Source organism: Antedon mediterranea, chromosome 4, assembly GCF_964355755.1.
Source record: "Antedon mediterranea chromosome 4, ecAntMedi1.1, whole genome shotgun sequence".
Lineage (NCBI taxonomy): Eukaryota > Metazoa > Echinodermata > Crinoidea > Comatulida > Antedonidae > Antedon > Antedon mediterranea.
In genome coordinates, this window is record NC_092673.1 from 29,473,856 (window position 1) to 29,488,269 (window position 14,414).

General features: G+C 33.8%; 1 protein-coding gene across 1 annotated transcript in view; it reads left to right on the forward strand.

The window, feature by feature from the left end:
* The window catches only part of LOC140047761 (uncharacterized), a 64,878-nt gene that overhangs the window by 16,031 nt on the left and 34,433 nt on the right, over positions 1-14,414 (forward strand). Inside the window, exons 33-57 of the mRNA XM_072092797.1 lie at positions 98-343; positions 449-688; positions 800-1,039; positions 1,143-1,382; positions 1,592-1,834; positions 1,934-2,167; positions 2,331-2,576; positions 2,995-3,234; positions 3,355-3,594; positions 3,697-3,936; positions 4,140-4,382; positions 4,486-4,719; positions 4,891-5,133; positions 5,228-5,467; positions 5,582-5,821; positions 5,918-6,157; positions 6,363-6,605; positions 6,703-6,936; positions 7,208-7,453; positions 7,551-7,790; positions 7,958-8,197; positions 8,372-8,611; positions 8,749-8,991; positions 11,005-11,238; positions 14,119-14,364. Of these exons, the coding sequence (XP_071948898.1) occupies positions 98-343; positions 449-688; positions 800-1,039; positions 1,143-1,382; positions 1,592-1,834; positions 1,934-2,167; positions 2,331-2,576; positions 2,995-3,234; positions 3,355-3,594; positions 3,697-3,936; positions 4,140-4,382; positions 4,486-4,719; positions 4,891-5,133; positions 5,228-5,467; positions 5,582-5,821; positions 5,918-6,157; positions 6,363-6,605; positions 6,703-6,936; positions 7,208-7,453; positions 7,551-7,790; positions 7,958-8,197; positions 8,372-8,611; positions 8,749-8,991; positions 11,005-11,238; positions 14,119-14,364 (6,015 nt within the window). The remainder of the gene's footprint in view (positions 1-97; positions 344-448; positions 689-799; positions 1,040-1,142; positions 1,383-1,591; positions 1,835-1,933; positions 2,168-2,330; positions 2,577-2,994; positions 3,235-3,354; positions 3,595-3,696; positions 3,937-4,139; positions 4,383-4,485; positions 4,720-4,890; positions 5,134-5,227; positions 5,468-5,581; positions 5,822-5,917; positions 6,158-6,362; positions 6,606-6,702; positions 6,937-7,207; positions 7,454-7,550; positions 7,791-7,957; positions 8,198-8,371; positions 8,612-8,748; positions 8,992-11,004; positions 11,239-14,118; positions 14,365-14,414) is intronic.

Sequence of the window (14,414 nt, forward strand, 5' to 3'; positions counted from 1 at the left end):
TACTTAAAAAAAACTATTTATGAGAAAACATAGAGTATATAATTTGAATGTAGTTATTTGTTTTAATATGAAACTATATTCCTTTTTATTTCTATAGATATTATTTCACCCAATATAACATGTCCGGATGACATCACTGTTGACACTGAAATGGGAATCAATTCTGTAATCGTGACCTGGGATTCTGCAGTTGCTACTGATAACTGTTGTGGAGATGACATTGACATATCTTCTAATGTTACAAATGGCACTAGTTTTAATATAGGAGTTACATGGGTAGAATACACAGCAGTGGACTGTAATGGAAATGAGGACCAGTGTACCTTCTACATTGAAGTTGAAGGTAAAACATAAACTTTACAATAACCATCAGCAAAATTGTCTTTATTAATTATATGAACCAACCTTGAAATAAAATTTTATCAATTTCTTCTTTTCTATTTTTTAGATAATGAAGCACCTGTCCTTATATGCCCTGAAAACCAGAACTTAACCTTTAATTGGAACTGTTTGTCAACTGCCTATTGGCTGCCACCAAATGTCACAGACAACTCTGGAGAGGTTTTTATGCCTTATTGTGATTATGAGAGTGGACAGACACTTACAGATTATGTTAACATTGTAACCTGTAATGCTACTGATGATTATGACAACACTGGAAATTGTTCATTTACAATTACAATTTATGGTAATGACTTTTGTTCAAACATTTTATGGTTATATAGTCATTTCATCTTGTGTAATACATTCATTAAACTAAATATTTGTTGACAATTATACTTAGTTTGTTAACTTACAGATGAACGTGAGCCAAATATTACCTGCCCAGATGACTTTGAAATATGTACAGATCCAGGAATAGACTCAGTCAATGCCACTTGGTATTCAGCCAATGCAACTGACAACTGTTGTGATGCCAACATAACTTCCAACTATACCAGTGGAGATCCTCTTACATTTGGTGAATACACTGTAGGATATGCAGCTACTGATTGCAATGATAATACTGGTTATTGTCAATTTACAGTTGAAGTTACAGGTAAAATTATGTTGTTTGATATTTAGTAATAAAAATATAACCATAACCTTTTAGAAATACAGTATAATGTGATGTTCCTTAAATTGTATTTATTCACTTTTAGATTGTGAGCCTCCAGTTCTTGTCTGTCCGCCAAGCCAGAATTTAACAGGTGACGAATTTTGTACAACAAATGCCACATTCATGCTACCAAGTGTCACAGACAACTCTGGGGACAATTTTACTGCATTTTGTGACTATGAGAGTGGGCAGACATTTTCTGGTCAGATGACCCTTGTAACCTGCAATGCTACCGACAACTATGATAACACTGGAAACTGTACCTTCACAATCAACATCTATGGTAAGATTACAGATGTTGTTTTAACTGTTTTTAAATTGATTTTTTAGCCTAATATAATTATATTTAAAAGGTCAACAGATTACTGGTAAAGAAAACCCAACAAGAGGTATGCATCAAGATGGTGTTTTTTTATTTTATAGAATGCAATTTAAGGTTTTGTAACATATGAAGTAAAAGCAACATGTTTCCATTATTTTATCTAACTGTAGATGATACACCTCCAGTAATGAGCTGTCCAAGTGATATAGAAACATGTGCTGAAACTAATTCAATAATGGCAATAATTTATTGGGAACCAGTAAATGCTACCGACAATTGCTGTGAATATGTCAACATAACATCCAATTACACATCTGGAGATTCTTTTGAGATTGGTGAAAATGTAATAACATATTATGGGACTGACTGCAGTGAAAACAATGCCTCTTGTTATTTCAATATTGATGTGCTAGGTGAGTAATATTAGTATGACATAAGCAGTAGCTTATATATATTTTTTTATTTTTTTTTATTATTTATGATATTTAATTTTTTTTCTCATCTGCATTTAGATTGCCAAGCTCCAAACTTGACCTGTCCTGATGACCTTACTTTTGATGCTGATGAAACATGCTATGCTTATGCCAACTGGAGCGTGACAGCAGAAGATAATTATGATGGTGATGTTGATGTGTTCTGTGATCATATTCATGATGACTATGTTTTTGGTAACTACACAGTAGTCTGCAATGCAACAGACATGGCTGGCAACATTGCAAACTGCTCTTTTGAATTCTTCGTCATTGGTGAGTACTTACTTAAACAATTTTAGTGAACCAAAGCATTTAGCAATTCCATTAAATTCATTTTTATGTTTAGTTTTACTATAATATCAACTATGAACCTTTTTTCTATAAATATTTAGCCACTTGTGTAACATGAAACTATCTATACTCCTGTTTCTTTTAGATATCATTTCACCCAATATAACATGTCCGGATGACATCACTGTTGACACTGAAATGGGAATCAATTCTGTAATTGTAACCTGGGATTCTGCAGTTGCTACTGATAACTGTTGTGGAGATGACATTGACATATCTTCTAATGTTACAAATGGCACTAGTTTTAATATAGGAGTTACAGTAGTAGAATACACAGCAGTGGACTGTAATGGAAATGAGGACCAGTGTATCTTCTACATTGAAGTTGAAGGTAAGACATAAACAAACTTTTGTTTATGTGAGTGAGTGGCCGAGCGGTTAAGACAGTGGAACCGTAATTACGTAGCCATAACATTGACAGGGGTTCGAGGCTCATTCACTCCATGGTTCTAGTGGTAGAACGAATCTTCTCGGATGAGGACTATAAACCGTAGGTCCAGTGTACACATCTAGTTCGTGTGCACTTTAAAGAACCTAGTAGGCCTACATCTTTCGAGATGAGTAGGGGGTTACCCCGGTGTATTAGTACATCACAGCCACTAATCACCAACTGGGCCCTCTGGGAGACCAGTCTTTGACTGAAGAGGTCACCCAGTATAAATATATATTTCAATGAATATCACTGTAATGTACCACACTTGAAATAAAATTTTTGATTTTTATCACTTTCTTCTTTTCCATTTTTTTAGATAATGAAGCACCTGTCCTTATATGCCCTGAAAACCAGAACTTAACCTTTAATTGGGACTGTTTGGCAACTGCCACCTGGATGCCACCAAATGTCACCGACAACTCTGGAGATGTTTTAATGCCATTCTGTGATTATGAGAGTGGACAGACACTTACAGATTATGTTAACATTGTAACTTGTAATGCTACTGATGATTATGACAACACTGGAAATTGTTCATTTACAATTACAATTTATGGTAATGACTTTTGTCTAAACAGTTTATTGTTGAGTTATTGCTGTAGTCATCTGATCTTGTGTCATACATTCATTAAACTATATATTTTTTGACAATTATACTTAGTTTGTTAACTTACAGATGAACGTGAGCCAAATATTACCTGCCCAGATGATTTTGAAATATGTACAGATCCAGGAATAGACTCAGTCAATGCCACTTGGTATTCAGCCAATGCAACTGACAACTGTTGTGATGTCAACATAACTTCCAACTATACCAGTGGAATTACACTTTCATTTGGTGAATACACTGTAGGATACGCAGCTACTGATTGCAATTATAATACTGGTTATTGTCAATTTAAAGTTGAAGTTACAGGTAATATTATGCTGTTTTATATTTAGTAATAAAATAAAAGCGTAAACCTTTGGAAATACAGTATGATGTGATGTTCCTTAAATTGTATTAATTCACTTTTAGATTGTGAGCCTCCAGTTCTTGTCTGTCCGTCAAGCCAGAATTTAACAGGTGACGAATTTTGTACAACAAATGCCACATTCATGCTACCAAGTGTCACAGACAACTCTGGGGACAATTTTACTGCATTTTGTGACTATGAGAGTGGGCAGACATTTTCTGGTCAGATGACCCTGGTAACCTGCAATGCTACCGACAACTATGATAACACTGGAAACTGTACCTTCACAATCAACATCTATGGTAAGATTGCAGATTTTATTTTAACTGTTTTTAAATTGATTTTTTAGCGTAATATATATTTAAAAGGTCAAAAGATTACTGGTAAAGAAAACCCAACAAGAGGTATGCAACAAGATGGTGTTTTTTATTTTATAAAATGCAATTTAAGGTTTTGTAACATGTGAAGTAAAAGCAACATGTTTCCATTATTTTATCTACTGTAGATGATACACCTCCAGTAATGAGCTGTCCAAGTGATATAGAAACATGTGCTGACACTAATTCAATAATGGCATCAGTTTATTGGGAACCAGTAAATGCTACCGACAATTGCTGTGAATATGTCAACATAACATCCAATTACACATCTGGAGATTCTTTTGAGATTGGTGAAAATGTAGTAACATATTATGGAACTGACTGCAGTGAAAACAATGCCTCTTGTTATTTCAATATTAATGTGTTAGGTGAGTAATATTAGTATGACATAAGCAGTAGCTTATATATATATATTTAAAATATTTTGTTATTATTTATGATATTTAATTTTGTTTACTCATCTGCATTTAGATTGCCAAGCTCCAAACTTGACCTGTCCTGACTACCTCACTTTTTATGCTGATGAAACATGCAATGCTTATGCCAACTGGAGCGTGACAGCAGAAGATAATTATGATGGGGATGTTGATGTGTTCTGTGATCGTATTCATGATAACTATGATTTTGGTAACTACACAGTAGTCTGTAATGCAACCGACATGGCTGGCAACATTGCAAACTGCTCTTTTGAATTCTTTGTTGTTGGTGAGTACTTACTTAAACAATTTTAGTGAACCAAAGCACTTAGCAATTCCATTAAATTCATTTTTATGAATAGTTTTGCAATAATAATAATAATATCAACTCTCAACCTTTTTTCTATAAACATTTAGCCACTTGTATAACATGAAACTATCTATATCCTGTTTCTTTTAGATATTATTGCACCCAATATAACATGTCCGGATGACATCACTGTTGACACTGAAATGGGAATCAATTCTGTAATCGTGACCTGGGATTCTGCAGTTGCTACTGATAACTGTTGTGAAGATATTGACATATCTTCTAATGTTACAAATGGCACTAGTTTTAATATAGGAGTTACAGTAGTAGAATACACAGCAGTGGACTGTAATGGAAATGAGGACCAGTGTATCTTCTACATTGAAGTTGAAGGTAAGACATGAGCTTTTAATTTATTCATTAATATATAATAATTTTTTAATATGTTAAAAAATAATTAAAATTGAACTTTGATTTTCGTTTTTAGATAACGAAGCACCTGTCCTTATATGCCCTGAAAACCAGAACTTAACATTTGATTGGGACTGTTTGGCAACTGCCTATTGGCTGCCACCAAATGTCACCGACAACTCTGGAGAGGTTTTTATGCCATTCTGTGATTATGAGAGTGGACAGACACTTACAAATTATGTTAACATTGTAACCTGTAATGCTACTGATGATTATGACAACACTGGAAATTGTTCATTTACAATTACAATTTATGGTAATGACTTTTGTCGAAACAGTTTGAGTTATTGCTGTAGTAATCTTATCTTGTGTCATACATTCATTAAACTAATTATTTGTTGACAATTACACTTAGTTTGTTAACTTACAGATGAACGTGAGCCAAATATTACCTGTCCAGATGACTTTGAAATATGTACAGATCCAGGAATCGATTCAGTAAATGCCACTTGGTATTCAGCCAATGCAACTGACAACTGTTGTGATGCCAACATAACTTCCAACTATACCAGTGGAATTACACTTACATTTGGTGAATACACTGTAGGATATGCAGCTACTGATTGCAATGATAATACTGGTTATTGTCAATTTACAGTTGAAGTTACAGGTAAAATTATGCTGTTTGATATTAAGTAATAAAATAAAAACATTTTCTTTTGGAAATACAGTATAATTTGATGTTCATTAAATAATTCACTTTTAGATTGTGAGCCTCCAGTTCTTGTCTGTCCGCCAAGCCAGAATTTAACAGGTGATGAATTTTGTACAACAAATGCCACATTCATGCTACCAAGTGTCACAGACAACTCTGGGGACAATTTTACTGCATTTTGTGACTATGAGAGTGGGCAGACATTTTCTGGTCACATGACCCTTGTAACCTGTAATGCTACCGACAACTATTATAACACTGGAAACTGTACCTTCACAATCAGCATCTATGGTAAGATTACAGATTTTATTTTAACTGTTTTAAAAGTGATTTTTTAGCCTAAAATATATTCAAAAGGTCAAAAGATTACTGGTAGAGAAAACCCAGCAAGAGGTATGAATCAAGATGTTGTCTTTTTATTTTATAAAATGCAATTTAAGGTTTTGTAACATGTGAAGTAAAAGCAACATGTTTCCATTATTTTATCTAACTGTAGATGATACACCTCCAGTAATGAGCTGTCCAAGTGATATAGAAACATGTGCTGACACTAATTCAATAATGGCATCAGTTTATTGGGAACCAATAAATGCTACCGACAATTGCTGTGAATATGTCAACATAACATCCAATTACACATCTGGAGATTCTTTTGAGATTGGTGAAAATGTAGTAACATATTATGGAACTGACTGCAGTGAAAACAATGCCTCTTGTTATTTCAATATTAATGTGTTAGGTGAGTAATATTAGTATGAAGTAAGCAGTAGCTTACATTTTTTTTATATTCTGTTATTATTTATGATATTTAATTTTGTTTACTCATCTGCATTTAGATTGCCAAGCTCCAAACTTGACCTGTCCTGATGACCTTACTTTTAATGCTGATGAAACATGCAATGCTTATGCCAACTGGAGCCTGATAGCAGAAGATAATTATGATGGTGATGTTGATGTGATCTGTGATCGTATTCATGATAACTATGATTTTGGTAACTACACAGTAGTCTGTAATGCAACAGACATGGCTGGCAACATTGCAAACTGCTCTTTTGAATTCTTTGTCATTGGTGAGTACTTACTTAAAACATAAAGATATAAATCACTATAATATTTTTATTCTTAATTCACTTTGAAATTATGTAGTAATGAACTAACATTAAAAATCTGCTTTTTTTCGATTTGTTGTTGTTGGTGAGTACTTTAAACAATTTTAATGAACCAAAGCACTTAGCAATTCCATTCAATTAATTTATGATAATAATATTTCAAAATCCAAAAATTCACTATCAACTATCTTTTTTATATAACTATAACTATCTATACTCCTGTTTCTTTTAGATATCATTTCACCCAATATAACATGTCCAGATGACATCACTGTTGACACTGAAATGGGAATCAATTCTGTAATCGTGACCTGGGATTCTGCAGTTGCTACTGATAACTGTTGTGAAGATGACATTGACATATCTTCTAATGTTACAAATGGCACTAGTTTTAATATAGGAGTTACAGTAGTAGAATACACAGCAGTGGACTGTAATGGAAATGAGGACCAGTGTATCTTCTACATTGAAGTTGAAGGTAAGACATGAGCTTTTAATTTATTCAGTAATATATAGTAATTTTTTAATTTGTTAAAAAATAATAATTAAAATTGAACATTGATTTTCGTTTTTAGATAATGAAGCACCTGTCCTTATATGCCCTGAAAACCAGAACTTAACCTTTGATTGGGACTGTTTGGCAACTGCCTATTGGCTGCCACCAAATGTCACAGACAACTCTGGAGATGATTTTATGCCAGTTTGTGATTATACCAGTGGAGATATGTTTTCTGAAGAGGTGACAATTGTAACTTGTAATGCTACTGATGATTACGACAACACTGGAAATTGTAACTTTACAATTACAATTTATGGTAAGTGCTAATTGGGCTCTGTTTATCTTAAGATATGTTTATGTTATGCTTAGATTTAGAGATGCTTACCATACATTATGGTTAAGTTTTGCTTACTTTTTAGTGATGTTTACCTGTTTTTAGTTCCAGCATTTTAGTATTGACATAACATTGTTTTTAACTTACAGATGAACGTGAGCCAAATATTACCTGCCCAGATGACTTTGAAATATGTACAGATCCAGGAATAGATTCAGTAAATGCCACTTGGTATTCAGCCAATGCAACTGACAACTGTTGTGATGCCAACATAACTTCCAACTATACCAGTGGAATTACACTTACATTTGGTGAATACACTGTAGGATATGCAGCCACTGATTGCAATGATAATACTGGTTATTGTCAATTTACAGTTGAAGTTACAGGTAAGAATCGACTACCTTTATTAAATGAAAACATGATGGAATTGGAATTTTTTAGGGTCCCTAATGATCAGCTTATGCTGGATGGATCACCCTCATAAAATATTGTTGAAATAAAATAAATAAATAAATAAAATGATATTTTATGCTTTAATAAATTCTATGACTTTCTCTTAGATTGTGAGCCTCCTGTTCTTGTATGTCCACCAAGCCAAACTGTAATCGGTGATGATAACTGTATGGCAAATGTTACATGGTCTGCACCTGACGTTACAGACAACTCTGGAGATATTTTTATACCAGAATGTGATTACCAAAATGGGTCGACATTTTCTGATGAAGTGACCATTGTTATATGCCAAGCTACTGATGATTATAACAACACCGGAATTTGTAACTTCACAATCACTGTTTTGGGTGAGTCTCACACCTGTCTAGAATAGTTGTGTATATAGGAAATGTAAAAACTTGCTTTTTATATTAGTATGCAATACTTTTATTTGAGTACAATTTTTTAATTTTTATTTAACTTTACTTGTTTCATATACGTTTAGATGAGACACCTCCAGTAATGAGCTGTCCAAGTGATATAGAAACATGTGCTGACATTAATTCAATAATGGCATCAGTTTATTGGGAACCAGTAAATGCTACCGACAACTGTTATGAATGTGCCAACATAACATCCAATTACACATCTGGAGATTATTTTGAGATTGGTGAAAATGTAGTAACATATTATGCAACTGACTGCAGTGAAAACAATGCCTCTTGTTATTTCAATATTACTGTGTTAGGTGAGTTTCTATATATTTGTATGCGCCTGTATACCTGAATGCACCTGTATACCTGTATACCTGTATGCGCCTGTATACCTGTATGCGCCTGTATACCTGTATGCGCCTGTATATACCTGTATGTGCCTGTATATACCTGTATGTGCCTGTATACCTGTATGCGCCTGTATACCTGTATGCGCCTGTATGCCTGTATGCGCCTGTATACCTGTATGCGCCTGTATACCTATATGCGCCTGTATACCTATACTTGTATGCACCTGTATACCTGTATGTGCACCTGTATATATCTGTATGCGCCTGTATATACCTGTATGCGCCTGTATACGCCTGTATACCTGTATGCGCCTGTATACCTGTATGCGCCTGTATACCTATACTTGTATGCACCTGTATACCTGTATGTGCACCTGTATATATCTGTATGCGCCTGTATATACCTGTATGCGCCTGTATACCTGTATGCGCCTGTATACCTATACTTGTATGCACCTGTATACCTGTATGTGCACCTGTATATATCTGTATGCGCCTGTATATACCTGTATGCGCCTGTATACCTATACTTGTATGCACCTGTATACCTGTATGTGCACCTGTATATATCTGTATGCGCCTGTATATACCTGTATGCGCCTGTATACCTGTATGCGCCTGTATACCTATACTTGTATGCACCTGTATACCTGTATGCACCTGTATACCTATACTTGTATGCACCTGTATACCTGTATGTGCACCTGTATATATCTGTATGCGCCTGTATATACCTGTATGCGCCTGTATACCTGTATGCGCCTGTATAAATATAAACATAAATATAGATATGGAACGCCAATCCTTTCTTGAAAGCATAAATATTTCTTCAAAATTAAGATACTATAAAATGTTCAAAAACAATTTCGGAGTAGATGGATACTTACTACAGACCCTTGATACTAGATATAAGCGAGCTTTAAGTCAACTAAGACTGGGCACACTTCAACTAGAGGTAGAAAGGGGAAGATGGAAAAGAATAGAGCGCAGCAATAGGTTATGTAAAATATGTAATATAAATTAAGTTGAAGATGAATATCATTTTGTTACAGTTTGCTTTCGTTACAAGGAAATCAGAAAAAAATTTATACCTTCTTTATTTTTTTAAAATCCAAATACTTTTAAATTCTGCCGTTTAATGTCATCACAGGATCCAATAATTATTGATAATCTATCTAAATATATTTATCATGCTTATAAGTTAAGATATATGTTTTGCTTAGAGAACGAAATTAATTAATTCATTTATCTTGTGACCATAAATTGCTTTATTTTTCAATGTAATTATTATTTTGTTAATTACTAGGGGCCAGAGGCCTAAAGTAAATAAAGTCAGGCGATAAGCCTGAATGAATGAATGAATGTATACCTGTATGCACCCGTATGTATGTATGCATACCTGTATACCTGTATACACACCTGTATACCTGTATGTGCCTGTATACCTGTATGCACAACTGTATACCTGTATGAACACCTGTATACCTGTATGTACACCTGTATGCCTGTATGTACACCTGTATGCACCTGTATACCTGTATGAACACCTGTATACCTGTATGTACACCTGTATGCACCTGTATACCTGTATGAACACCTGTATACCTGTATGTACACCTGTATGCCTGTATGTACACCTGTATGCACCTGTATACCTGTATACACCCCTTTATGCACCTGTATGCCTGTATGTACACCTGTATGCACCTGTATACCTGTATGTACACCTGTATACCGGTATGTACACCTATATACCTATATACCTGTTTGTACACCTGTATACATGTATGCACTTGTATACCTGTATGTATACCGGTATGTGCACCTGTATACCTGTATGCGCCTGTATACCTGTATTTGTATTTACCGTTAACACATTTAACACAAGACCAATTGTTTTTTTACTTGAAAATCGGTTAATTTTTAATTATTGAAATATTATTTATAAGGTTTCTGTTTTTTACCCATCTGCATTAGACTGCCAAGCTCCAAACTTGACCTGTCCTGATGACCTAACTTTTTATGCTGATGAAACATGCTATGCTTATGCCAACTGGAGCGTGACAGCAGAAGATAATTATGATGGGGATGTTGATGTGTTGTGTGATCAAATTCATGATGACTATGTTTTTGGTAACTACACAGTAGTCTGTAATGCAACAGACATGGCTGGCAACATTGCAAACTGCTCTTTTGATTTCTTTGTCATTGGTGAGTACTTACTTAAACCATAGAGATAAAATTCACTATTATATCTTATTAGTCCAGTAAAGATAAGTCAAAAACAGGGTGAACCTAGAACAAATTGCAACAGAATTTTGTTTTGTTTTGTCTGGTAAATATGGTTCAAATGAATATCATATCGAAAGTTTACCAAAATCGGACATCGGGAAGTGGGTTAATAGCATAGCATAAATTCAAAATGGCCGCCATTTGCTATTTTGAAGCCTCATATCTCTCTAAAGGTTGGATTTAGACCACTTAAGTGCATTACGAGTAGATATAAATGTGATCATTCTAATTAGCATATTTAAATTCCCATATGACCTATACCTATGACCTATGACATCATATGGTAGTTGTGACGTCATATAAGATTATGTTACAACTGTTTCAATGACATACTATGCGAACAATTTAGGAACTACAAGAAAACATGTTAATTGACATTCTCCTTGTTGAAATGAAAATTATTTCCGAAGTTTACCAAAATCGGACGTCAGGAAGTGGGTTGATTAGCATACATTCAAAATGGCCGCTATTTATCATACCATTTTGAAGTTCCATATCTCCTTAACGCTTGGTTTTAGACCACCGAAGTGCATTGCGAGTAGATATAAATGTGATATTAAACTTTCCAATTAGCATATTTAAATTGCCATTATAACGTACCTATGATGTCATAAGACATATATGACGTCATATATTTTGTCACAATAATGCTCAATTGGCATTATTCTAAGGGGAAAATATAGAAACCGAAAGGAAAAAATGTTTTTAATCTCATGAAAATAATAGAACATTTACCACATCCAGATTAAGATCATGGGTATCAGAAGTTATTCGGCCACCCTTCACAACATGCAATAGAACATCCAGTTAATTTTCTGCAACTGCAACTTTTTATAACTGCATATATATCTCATATATATCTCATATATATTTAAAGAAACAGGATTCTTAATTCTGTAATGGTAATGAGGGATTTAATAATTCGACCCCATCGTAAATATGGAGTTGGATCACAGTAAGTTTCCCATCCAAAGTACATACATAGAAAATGTAATGTTGGCATCATGTACAGTAGGCACAGCAAGTCTACTTTATAGGTTTTTCTGATGTCTTTTTAAATTTTGGACCGAACAGTTGAATTGCTTCGAATAGAATGCATCCCCCTGTTTCCTTGCAAGTGCAGAGCATTACAAAGATGTTGCAAATTTGCTCCTTGAGATGTTTTCTTTAATTACCAATTATTCCATCCACTATTTTTCGCTTCTTCTGTCTTAAAATGCAATCTTTTTTTAATTATAGCAAAGTAAGATATTTAATAGATCCCCATCTGCATTCAAAGTTTCTATTCCATTTTTCTGACAAGGAAGTTGAATACTGTCTTGTCGAAAAATGAAATACTGTAAAATGTGTATCTTTAACTGATGGTTCTTCATCCTAGTTGACACTAGGATGAAGTGTCCTTGTTATATACTCATTGAATCTTGGAAACAGCATTCAAAAAACATTCTATAAAACATCATAAAAAGTTGTTGTCTCATAAATGATCGACACCAAACAGATGCAATGAAATAGCAACTTTGAAAGAGCAGAATGGAGATGCTGACTATACCGAAAACTACAGTATGACATTTACCATTTCATGTATCATCTCAATTTCCAGTTGGGGAATTGAGATGAGTTTGTGGGAATGATGGGTTGTATAGCCTGACCCACAGACAATCACCTTACAATATTTTTTTATTCCTTTACCAACTTAAAGAGATAAAGTTCTAATAGATGTAGTTTTAGGAAACACAAAACAAGATGTGCGCTTTGAGTACAAATCCGTTTCGGAAATACAGTTGATCACTTTTCATACGGTTCTGTAGAATAACTATTTCCATAAGATTTTGTAAATGGAAACTTAATGATAAATTTCAACGGTTTTTACATATATATCTACTCGTAATGCACATAGGCTGTCTAAACCCAACCACGAGGGCTTCAAAATGGTATAGTAAATAGCAGCCATTTTGAATTTATGCTAATTGACCCCCTTCTTGAAGTCTGATTTTGGTGAACTTAAGATATCATGTTCATTTCAACAAGAAATTTTTAGAAAATTGTTTTCCTGCAGTTTCTACATTTTTTAGCATGGGATAATGCCATTTAAGCAGTTATAACATAATATTTGACGTCACAACTACCTTATGACGTCATATTTACGTCATATGGTACTTTAAATATGCTAATTGGGAAGTTTATTGTCACATTTATATCTACTCGCAATGCACGTTGGTGGTCTAAAACCACCATTAAGGAGATATAGGGCTTCAAAACAATATAGTAATTAATAGCTGCCATTTTGAATTTATGCTAATTAACACACTTCCTGACATCCGATTTTGATAAACTTTGGAAATTATGTTCATTTCAACAAGGAGAATGTTAGGAAATTTGTTTTTCTGCAGTTTATAAATTGTTTGCATAGTATAATGTCATTTAAGCATTTATAACATAATTTATGATGTCACAACAAATATGCTAATTAGAATGGTTAATATCACATTTATATCTACTCGTAATGCACTTAGGTGGTCTAAATCCAACCGTTAAGGAGATATGGGGCTTTAAAATTGCAAATGGCGGCCATTTTGAATTTATGCTAATTAACCCACTTCCCCATGTCCGATTTTGTTAAACTTTGGATATGATGTTCATGTTCACCATATCAACCAAATAAAACAAAAAGAATTCTGCAATTTGTTCTAGGTTCAACCATATTTTTACTGGACTATATTCTTAATAAACATTTTTAATGAACCCAAAAAATATGTAGTAAATGAGCGAACATAAAAAATATGCTCTTGTGTTTTTTAGATATCATTTCACCCAATATAACATGTCCGGATGACATCACTGTTGACACTGAAATGGGAATCAATTCTGCAATTGTAACATGGAATTCTGCAGTTACTACTGATAACTGTTGTGGAGATGACATTGACATATCTTCTAATGTTACAAATGGCACTAGTTTTAATATAGGAGTTACAGTAGTAGAATACACAGCAGTGGACTGTAATGGGAATGAGGACCAGTGTATCTTCTACATTGAAGTTGAAGGTAAAACATAAACTTTACAATTATTCAGTAAGATAGTCCCTTTTATTTGT